Source organism: Pyrus communis, chromosome 15 (assembly GCF_041283825.1).
Source record: "Pyrus communis isolate YQ-2024b chromosome 15, ASM4128382v1, whole genome shotgun sequence".
NCBI lineage: Eukaryota > Viridiplantae > Streptophyta > Magnoliopsida > Rosales > Rosaceae > Pyrus > Pyrus communis.
Genome location: NC_142579.1, coordinates 30,934,588 through 30,945,460, shown reverse-complemented (window position 1 = coordinate 30,945,460; position 10,873 = coordinate 30,934,588). Strand labels below are relative to the sequence as shown.

General features: G+C 38.5%; 2 protein-coding genes across 2 annotated transcripts; both read left to right on the top strand.

The window, feature by feature from the left end:
* The first annotated feature begins 232 nt into the window (after positions 1 to 232).
* On the top strand, positions 233 to 3,451 carry LOC137747607 (FRIGIDA-like protein 4a). Its single transcript, XM_068487749.2, has 3 exons — positions 233 to 1,375; positions 2,341 to 2,516; positions 2,623 to 3,451. The coding sequence occupies exons 1-3, from the start codon at positions 517 to 519 to the stop codon at positions 3,205 to 3,207; spliced, it is 1,620 nt and encodes a 539-aa protein (XP_068343850.1). The 5' UTR covers positions 233 to 516; the 3' UTR covers positions 3,208 to 3,451.
* Positions 3,452 to 6,705: 3,254 nt separating this feature from the next.
* LOC137729458 (uncharacterized) lies at positions 6,706 to 10,245 on the top strand. Its single transcript, XM_068468417.2, has 3 exons — positions 6,706 to 6,753; positions 9,410 to 9,756; positions 9,990 to 10,245. Exons 2-3 carry the CDS (start codon positions 9,412 to 9,414, stop codon positions 10,173 to 10,175), a joined length of 531 nt encoding a protein of 176 aa, XP_068324518.1. The 5' UTR covers positions 6,706 to 6,753; positions 9,410 to 9,411; the 3' UTR covers positions 10,176 to 10,245.
* The last annotated feature ends 628 nt before the right edge of the window (positions 10,246 to 10,873 follow it).

Genomic DNA, 10,873 nt, shown 5'->3' with positions numbered 1-10,873 from the left:
AAGCCTTATTGTCTACACTTACATCATAAGTTTACACGCAGTAAGTGAGCAGTTTTTCGATGTATTCAGAACACAGTCACGTAACGTTATTATTCTATTTAAATTATAACACGTGAAATAGTGCACCACGTAACTTGTGTTACGTGTATAAGATGATAAACTACTAGTGTTATGGTTAAGTGTGTACAAATCAAATTTGATAATTTATATTAATCACTTGTGGAACTAAATATTGGTATTGGACCAAAAGAGAAACAAAAGGGGCATGGGGGTTCCGCAGATAGAGTTGCGCATTCAGTACGGGTTCCTCACGTAAACGGCACCGTTTTCCCCATAAACTGGAATAAAAGAAAATCCGCTTTCACCAGCAGAAGGTACAGAACTGGAAAATATTACAGAGAGACTGATCTTTCTTCTTCTTCGTCTTCTGAAAATAGGGTTTAGGGTTTTCGTTTACGGAAAATCCCCAATTCAGTGACTTCAAAACAGCGTCGTTTCATCACCACATTCACGCCAATGGGGACCGAACTGATGGTCACAACGGACAGAGTCCAGAAGTTCTTTGGCGACCTAGACGAGCAGAAGGCGATACTCTCCACCTCCACCAAGCTTTTCACAACCCTCTCCGACCACTTCGATTCCCTCCAGAAATCCATCTCCGAGAAATCCCATTCCCTCGAATCCAAAATCCAATCCCTCGAATCCCGTACCCGCGAAAACTCACACTCTCTCGACCACCGGGAGGCTTCCATCCCGGAGCGGGGGTCCTCCGCCGCCGCCAGAATCGAGGAGCAGAAATCCGCGGCCTTGGCAGAGGTGGAGAAGAAAGCATCCGGGGATTTGGATTTGCCGGAGACCCTGAAATCGTTTTGCAGGAAAATGGACTCGCAGGGGTTGGTGAAGTTCATCGTTTCGAAGCGGAAGGAGTCTATATCGCTCAGGGCGGAGATTGTGCAGGCAATTGCGGAGGCGGTGGACCCGCCAAGATTGGTGCTTGATGCATTGGAAGAGTTTTTGGATTCTAAAGCCAAGAAATTGGGGGTTACCGATAAGCGGTGGGCGTGCGGGCTGTTAGTTCAAGCTCTGTTTCCGGAGGGTAAAGCCGGCCCAAAAGGGCCGGAGTTTTCCAGGAGCATGTTGGAGAGAGCGACGGGGATTGTAGATACGTGGAAGGCGCATATGGGTGGAGATTCAAACGGTGGTGGCTGTACGTTGGGGGCTGCGGAGGCGGTGATGTTTGTGCAAATGCTCGTTGGGTTTCGATTGAAAGAGAAGTTCGGTGAGGAGTTCTTTCGGAAGTTGGTAATGGAGCACGCAGCGAGGAGGGATATGGCAAAGCTCGCAGGGGCTTTAGAATTCGGAGAAAAAATGGGAGGTATGGTTTTGTTTAATCAAAACTCAAATGGTTTTACAAACCATGTTCTTTATGGTAACTTCTTGTTATAGAACTTTCAATTGCTCACGAATATATACATATATGATAGGGATAGAACCCTGGTACATACATTGTGACAGTTCCAAAGAAACTTATGCTACCACTTGTTGAGAAACTTGTATTTCGAATGGTCTTTCTGCCTGCATAACGAGGCATAACCAATCGAACCAGATCCCATAAGTGATTTAGTGGGCATGTGCTTCGGGTTTTAAAAAAATTTTGAGCCTAGCAAAGCCAAAATCAAGTTAATGTAGACACTTATTAAGCCAGTAGGACTGATTTCAGTCTCACTGTTGCTTTGTCACAAAATGAAATCTGAATTTGCATTGTAATTTAGAAAATCAGCACTTCTTTTGGCTAATGTATTGTGTATTTGTTATCAATGGTATTTAGGTTCTTAACCTTTATGAAGTATTTTAATATCAGGGTATCCTTAGCATGTGTTAAAGCAAAAAACTTTTACCACTTGTACGTTATTTTGTTTAGAATTTGAGCTGCAGCTGGGATAGTTAACATACTAAATTTTTATGGAGAGTTTACATCTTTCAGAAATTGCTGCACAGTAGAAGATATTTGATGTGTATTAGGTGTTAAGTTTCACGACTATAATTTGGTAGCCTTCATACATTTGCTTAAAGTTAAATACTAGAAATATGTTTGTGTTTCCATTTGAGGCATGAAAATGTTAATTCCAATGTACATCTGTCAGTTGCCCATTTTCTGAAACGAATGTGATTGTGGCTTGGTTAAGTGTTTGCTACACTCATTTGTGTATTTTGAGAGGATCCTTCTTTCATTGGCTTTTCTCTCTTCGGTGCAGCATCAATATCTGATTTCCTAGATTCACAACTTGGCAGTATTCCCTTCTTGTGTATATTTGGTGAAAAAAATTCTGATTTTTACAGATGTCATTGATGAATTTGTGAAGAATGGCAAGGAGATAGAGGCCGTATATTTTGCTTCTGAGTCTGGTTTGACTGAGAGTTTTCCTCCTGTTTCTCTGCTCAAATCGTATCTCAGAAACTCCAGAAAGAATGCTACGACCATATTGAAGAACGGCAATAATAGTGTGGCTGCAACTGTATGTGTAACTTTCCTTTTGTCTTTAGTTTCCCGATGTAGTTTTGTTTTCCACTCTGTAATCTGCACACTTGAGGGAGATTTATTAATCGAAGTCCATCTTACAGGAGGAGTCGAGCACAATGGAGTTGAATTCCATCAAAGCAATCATCAAATGTGTAGAAGACCACAAGCTTGAATCAGAGTTTTCTCTTGAGAGCTTAAGAAAGCGGGCTACTCATCTGGAGAAAGGCAAGACAGAAAAGAAGAAGAGCTCAGCATCTTCCAGCAAGCCCCATAATAATAAGCGAGCCTACGGTGGGGGTGGGGGTGGCGGCCGAGGGGTTGGACAGTCTTCATTCCGCCCTGCCAAAGCAGCCAAGTTTTCCAATTCATACCCCTCCTTTACCAGGAGGAACCCAAATCCTCTTCCACAACATAGCCCCGCAACAAGATATTCTGGTCCTTACAGTTACCCGAGCCAAAGTGTGTTCGATGGTCCAACGGCACCATCGTATGGATCCTCATATGGTGCACCCTCTGCTCAAAGCCCCGCTGCTCTTCCTCAACACTACTCCCTCCCTGGGGACAGCATGGGTTCTGCCGGGTTTGGAAGCAGTGGTGCTTATGGTGGCGGCCAGACCAACTACGTCCCATATAATTACTCGAATGTTGCTCCACCGGCATACCAGCCTCCCTCGTATCCGCAATAGCAAGAAGCCAAACATAGGTTAGATGATAGTTGTGTGTAATCTTGAGACAAATCCCTCCTAACCGTACAATGCTCCTCTTGCATCTGTTAGTCTAGACTTTAGAGAGTTGGATTGTTTTGTGTACTTTGCCTCTCTCAACTATTCCAAATCAAAGGTTAAACAAAATACAATGAACCATACATAACCGACCGTTCCTCATCAGTCACTGTTACTCCAATACAATGTGCTACAATGCTTTCATTTATGTGCCATAATTTTCCATTTCTTTTCCAAATTAATGATTTATGGACCACAATATTTGATCAATTCCCATCTTGGACAAAAAGAAATAAAATAAAATCATCCTTGTTGTTAGTAAGGAAGGATATGCTCCATGAATCCCTCCATGGCAAATTTGCCATTGGTGTTTTGTCTACTGCCTTTCTTGGCATCTACTTAGTTTGTCTCTTCCCTTTAGACTAGTAGCGGAGTAGAGGTGGTTGTCAAATTAAATTAAAATAAACTACTATGTTTTCTTTGTTTGATCTTTCATGTTACTACAACTTTTCATGGTGGGTTGTTGTTTTGTGATTCAAGTCTTGTAACATGATTTCAGTCAACAACGAATTTGAATGATAAAATCAATGGAAAAGATCAAGGACGCCGGCTATGGTAAGGCACGAAGGCTGACTTTTGGATAGTAGCAATGACTCGTATTTAGATTGACTCATTTATTTCGTGTTACTAACAAATTTATCTACACATAAAATGAAATAAAAATAATAAGGATTGAGTATTCAAAACTCTTCAACCTTTTTTGTGTCTTTTTTTTTAAACGATACTATCTACATTAACGGGGAGGTGGTGGACTTAGCCTCACAATGAGCTAGCAATAATGTGGTTCAAATTCGCCATTGGCAAGAACCGAACCTAAGACATCTCACTCAAAATGAAGAGGAATACCAATAGATTGTTGTACTAAGTGGTTGGTCTCAACGTTTTTAAACATTCCAACATGTACCCAACCTATTGACAATGTTTCATTTGTTAACAAGTATCCAAGAAGTACCCTAGTTAAAAATCTGTTAAATTAATTAGGGCTTACTTTTCTCCAAAATCAGTATAAGGTCATGGAACATAGGTTCCACCAATGGTCACCACTACCCCCATCAGACCATCATCTCCAACCACACGCAAAACCTCCAACTTTACCTTATAACTCAAGCCGCCAACATCAAGAAAAATGTCATAGAAGTTGCTCAAATGGTATGAACTAACATGATACAACCACCACGTACTATTCATAAAAAAATGTCAATTGTATTTCAATCGTGTACGATTTATATCCCGTATTTATGTCGCGTTTGGGTCGTTTCATTGTGCAGTGCCACATGTTGTCAAACTCATAAGTTAGGCAGAAAAAGAAAAGCATTGTGTTACCCTCTTTTGTCCGTTGTCTTAATTTAGAAATTTAAAATGCAGACATTCCATTTCCCTCTAATATGCGTCTATTTTAGCAGCACTAATTCAACCACCAGGTACTACTAGCCGCTTTTTATCTGCTAAAAAATCAAACGATGCGGTTGAGGTTTTCATTGGTTTTGGGTTTGTTAAGGAAACTGGATCGTAAGATTTTTTTGGCTTAAAGTTCAACAGTGACAAAACGTCCAGGCATTAAAGTTGAACATTGACGTGTGCAATGACTAAAGAACGGCAGACGGGAATGCTAGTTATATTATACTCTACAAGGCAAAGACGTACTCGAGTACGAATTAGTGCATGTCTACTGAGAAAATAACATGATGACAGATAGTGATGAAGTCATAATTTGTCGAGGGGAAGAACAAAATTTATAAGAGTGCAAAGTTCAATCAACGCGATTGCTTTCATATTAGAGAGTGCAAAGTTTTGAGTCAACATTCATAGCAGAAAATAGTATCTCCACCAAAGCGGTTGTAAGCGATAATATTAAAGCCAATATAAGAAGCTCAAATTGGCTAGGATTAGATTCTAAAAAACGTTAGGCACTAGTCAAACAAAGGACTGAGGCCTAATAACTAGGTGCCTAGATGGATTTGAATGAATTTCTTTTATCGTAAAATAAGCATTAAACAATATTTACATTATTTTTAAAAAAGTAATATAATGTTTATAGATAATGTGAGAGGTTAAGATAAATATGGTGGGGTCTTAAAAGAGGCGGGGGAAAGGACAATACCTCAGAACCAATTTTACTCATTATATTTTGTGGCCTAATAAAATTACGACAACTGTCATTCTTAACTCTCTAACCAAACAACAATAGATCTACTATTCTAGCAACCAAACACTTCAAATATCACATTTTCTCTGTCGCCCCTGACTACACCCCACCCAATTCCTTCCTTCTCTGGCGACCCCAATGCCAATAACCTCCACCATCGTCGCTAGAAGCAAAGGCATCCATCCAACTCTTGCCGTCAAAGCAAGCCACCACCGACGACCTCTTCATTCTACTGCTCAACTTGTCCATGGTCAATAATTTGGGATTTTTTTTTAATTTTATAGTTTTAATCATTCTTATCCTATATCAATTGATGTTATTGCCTATCGCACATGCATGAATCAAATTGTGTGTTTGCATAAGATATGAAATATGATGAGCATCAAATTTATGGTGGAGATGAATCGGCGCAGCGAGTTTTATGTTGGCTTTAATTTTCTTCAGTTGTCACCGCTTGGTATAGGGAATATCAACCTGATAAGCTGCCATCTCTTCGCAAGTTCCGCCGCTTTACAACTTCTTATTTTTCCAATTTCGTTCTCCAAAATCTTAAAAAAATAAAATAAAATAAAAAAACCCAACTCTGCTGCAGAAACCAAATCACCAAAGCGGGAATTCTCATTTTCAGCGTTAGCGGAGGGGCTGAACCAACGCTCCTAATCGTGTTTTCTGACGATGGGAGGGGCGGCTGCCACTCATCACCCTCACTAAGCTTAGCCATTGATGACAGTTATCATAGTTAATTGAAGCATACATAATTGCCGCCCTAGGGGGAGGCAATGAACTTTTTTTTTAACAAACAATTTTATCTACATTGGGGAGAGAGGGTTGGTTTAGCCTCACAATGGGCTAACAATAATGTGGTTCAAATCCGCATTTGGCGAGAATCGAACCTAAGTCATCTCACTTATAAGTGAAGAGAACTACCACTAGAACGTAATACTAAGTGGCAATAAACTTTTTTTTTAATATCCCTTCAAACCAAAATTGCCCTCTTAGTCATTTAATTTTTCTCAAAGGTTTTACATTTCATACATTATGGCCCTGTTTGGCACACCGTATAAGGCACCGGATAGGACTAATAATACGGTGTACTGTGTTTGGTGACCGTTTGGATTAAATAGGCACCGGATTAAATAATCTGGGCCCACCTTTTTTACACAACGCTTACCCGCTTACTAATACCGTGCAAATGCACGGTATAATTTAGTCGGGCTCTCTGAAAGACCAGTCTTCCGCGCCCTCTCTTCCTCTCCAGGCGCTCTCTCTTCCTCTTCAGGTGCTCTCTCTTCCTCTCATCCCAGGTTCGTCTTCTCAACTTCTTCTTCTTCGTTTGAATCACAGTTCGTCTTTTCAGATTTCTTCTTCTAGGATTCTGCCCCTCCCTCTATTCTTCCCCTTCTTGCAATTTTCTTTCAATTGATTGAATCTAGTTATTATTTTCTCTCTAATTATGCAATTGATTATGTAATTTTGTGTTTTAATTAGAATTTTTGAATTTTAGGGTTTGCTATTGGGGTCGAATTTAGGGTTTGTTGTTGGTGTTGAACTTACAATTTTAATGATTGGGTAGAGTGGGAGTGTGCAGGTTCACTTACCTAAACAAAACTTTGTCTCTGGAGCACCTCCCGTTTCACTCATTGTCTCGCAGCCGCAACGCAACCATACGGAAAATTGACCTTGGGTACGACGGTGACAACTCTTAACCACACCTGAACTACAAATCTCGTTCCAAATTTTTTAAATTTTTATGTGAAATTTACTTTATATATATATATATTTGTGTGTGTGTCTGTGTCTGTGTCTCTATGTGTGTGTGTGTGTGTGTGTCTCTCTCTCTCTCTCTCTCTCACTCTGTCTCTCTGTCTGTGAGTGTGTGTGTGTGCGCGCGCGCTTGAAATGCAAGAGAAAACCAAGGGCAGTGTGCGCAACTTATTTCATTCAAAGGTGTGCGAAAAGAATAGGCAAGCTGCTTAGGGCTCCCTGGGTTTGCTAGATTGGACACGGATATTATACCGTGGGGCACGAAATCCTTATTCATGTGTGTGTGTGTGTGTGTGTGAAAAATTTCGAACTAGGGTTGTTGAATTGTTGATTGGCATTTATTCCTGTTTGTAAAGTAATTACCTTAGAGTGTGTGTTTTTGAATTCGATTTGTAACATGCTTCCTTGACTGATGAATGTCAAGACATCTTTCTGATTTCATTGTAATTTTTCCTTATGATCACCGCAACAGTTTGTAGGATTTATTATCTGCCTATGACATTTTTTGGTACGACTTATTAACATGCTTCATTCCGTTTTCAGTGTTATTATGCATTCATGCTCCAGTTACTTAATTTTTTGCCACTATCTAATAATGTTATTTTATATTTTCACTAGACATGGATAAAAGAAAGATTGTGGCATGCTTCATTGTTAACGTGTGGTACTTGAATATTGTGACTTGGTTGATGATGTGGTTCATCAAGAATCATAATTCAGCTAGAAGGCGAAATTGGCAACTTGCACTTAGAAATCGCACATTTGTTAGGAGAATGGTAGGGTCAACCTATTTAGATAGCATAATAGGATATGATGATGTTCAGTGTGTGAACCAATTTAGAATGGTTAGAAGAACGTTCCATTATTTATGTCAAATGCTTCGTGACCACGGTAAAGTAAAATTGGATGGTGTAGTGACAATGGAAGAACAAGTTTGCATGTTTTTGCATATACTTGCACATCATGTCAAGAATCGTACAATTGGGAGTAGGTTTTGTCGATCAAGGGAGACCATAAGTAGGTATTTCAATTCCATTCTACATGGAGTGTTAAGGCTACAAGGTAAACTTTTGAAAGTGCCAGAACCCATTCCTAATGCCTACCCAGATCCTAAATGGAGTTGGTTTGAGGCATTCTTCATATTTTATAAAAATTACTTCTAAAATTAATGTAATTAAATATATTGAGCATACTAATGTTAATGATTTTTTTTAGAATTGCTTGGGGCATTGGATGGGACTTACATTAACGTTCATGTCCCTGAGCGAGATAAACCAAGATACCGATCAAGGAAGGGAGAGATTGCGACCAATATTTTGGGAGTTTGTAATGTGGACATGAATTTTATATTTGTGTACCCAGGTTGGGAAAGGTCGGCATCTGATTCTAGAGTACTCCGAGATGCGATAAGTAACAATAGATTATTTGTTTATATTAGTAATTTGAATCCTCATTTTTCTTATATATAGTAATATACATTTTTGTGTGTGTTAGGGTGTTACTACCTTGTGGATGATGGGTACACAAATGGTCCAGGATACCTTGCACCGTATAAGGGAGTGCGTTACCATCTCTCGGAGTGGAGAAATAGAAGACTCCCGATTAATCATGAGGAGTATTTCAATATGAAACATGCTCAAGCTAGAAATGTCATTGAGAGATGTTTTGTACTACTTAAGATGCGTTGGAGCATCTTAAGAGGTCCATCATTTTTCCCAATTAAAACACAATTTAGGATTATGACAGCCTGCTGCCTATTACATAATCTTATTAGAAGGCATATGTCAGCTGATCCAATAGAAAATGAAATCCTAAACTTGGACGAATCTGAAAGTAGTGATGATGATGAAGATATGATTGACAGTGTTCAACCTACACAAGAATGGACTGCATGGAGAAACACTTTGGCTATGAATATGTACAATGAGCGGCGTGCACAAGTGTGATTTGATTAAATTTTTTTACATATGCATGTTGTGATTTGGTTATGGTTTGTTATTTGAACAAATAGTGATTTCTTATGTATTCGGTTATGATACTTTATTCGAACAAAGTGCGACCTGGTTATGTATTTATTTAAAAAGTGTGATGATTTGCTTATGGTTTTTATCACTTACTATTAATTATATGCATTATTGATTATATGTCCTAATGCCAATATAAAGGCAGTTCCACATGTTGTGTATGTAATTGTAGGAATGGAAAGTGAACAAAGTAGTCAACCAAAAAGAAGTAGAAGGGTTTGGAAACAACATGAAGAAGATGCATTGCTCTCCATACTTGAGGAGGCAGTTGTTAAGAATTTGCGAAGTGATAACGGTTGTTTCAAACCTGGAACAATGGCTCAGTTTGAAACAACTATTAATTTGAAATGTCCTAATGCCAATATAAAGGCAGTTCCACATATTGAGTCCAAAATGAGGAGGTGGAAAAAATATTATGCAATAGTTTATGACATGGTTAATAAAACTGGTTTTGCATGGAATGATGTACGAAAGTGTATTGAGGTTGATAACACTGAAGTATGGCAATCCTATGTAAAGGTAATTCTCTAACATAATACTAGAATTTAACTTTACATATTTGATTACTTAACATGTTCCTTTACATACAATTTAATAGTATGATTGTGTCTACCAAACCATATCCTTTAGCCCCATTCATTATAACAGCTTAATTAAATTAATGGATGCTTGATTATATCAAGACAGGTTGAAGGGAACAAAATAAGATTGTTTGTATTTTATGGATAGTGTGATTTGTTTTCGCATTGCAGGTTAACAAAGAAGCAGAAGGCTGGCTAGGAAAATCGTTTCCATTGTATGACAGATTGAATGTTATTTTTGGGAAAGACCGAGCAACCGGAGTAGGAGCTGCAACTCTTACTGAGATGATGAATGAGCCTGAGCACATTAATGAAGATGAAGATGAGGCGGAGACTAGTTCTCCCTCTGTTGCTTGACGGTCTAGTAGTTCAAGTACCCGGAAAAGGAAGAGAGCTACTAATGATAATGATCTTGCTGTGGCATTTAAAGAAATGCTTTCTGAATTAGTTGATGAGTTGGGTGAAGTTTTACAAGTTGCTTTTGGGAAAGGAGTGGATCAAAAACCTGAGATTGTTTCAGAATTGTCAAAGATGGATTTGTCTATTGATGATCAAATCAAGGCACTAAATATCCTTTTTGAAAAACCACATAATGAGAGGACATTCTGGTCTTTGGATGGTGCAATGAAAAAAGCCTTTATACTCATGTTACTTGGACAAAGTAACCCAATTGACATTTCAAACCAACAACAATATATTTTGTTAAAAGCTGTAGCATGCATATATTTTGTTAAAAGTAGCATGCATATATTTTGGCTATCTGGACAAACTATTTCTTACTGAAACCACCTTGAATTTGTATATTTTATGAACTTGGATATGTGGTTGGATTATATATCGTAACGATTGTAGTTGTTTTTTGTGAACCTTCTTTTATGTTATTGGAAAATATTTTGAATTTGATGTATGAAATTTACCATTTTTCTTTGTTATTTGAAAATTTATGTGGTTTTCAATAGGTATAAATATGAGAAAAGTTCAACAAACAAAGAAAGATTTGTTAAATTTTTTTTTTTTCTCTTGTCCTATCCGGTTCAGTACCAAACATAGTATAA

Coding starts and splice junctions, on each gene's coding strand:
- LOC137747607 (XM_068487749.2), top strand. CDS start 517: ATGGGGACCGAACTGATGGTCACAACGGACAGAGTCCAGAAGTTCTTT. Junction 1,376..2,340: donor ATTCGGAGAAAAAATGGGAG/GTATGGTTTTGT, acceptor TGATTTTTACAG/ATGTCATTGATGAATTTGTG. Junction 2,517..2,622: donor ATAATAGTGTGGCTGCAACT/GTATGTGTAACT, acceptor TCCATCTTACAG/GAGGAGTCGAGCACAATGGA.
- LOC137729458 (XM_068468417.2), top strand. CDS start 9,412: ATGGAAAGTGAACAAAGTAGTCAACCAAAAAGAAGTAGAAGGGTTTGG. Junction 9,757..9,989: donor TATGGCAATCCTATGTAAAG/GTAATTCTCTAA, acceptor TTCGCATTGCAG/GTTAACAAAGAAGCAGAAGG.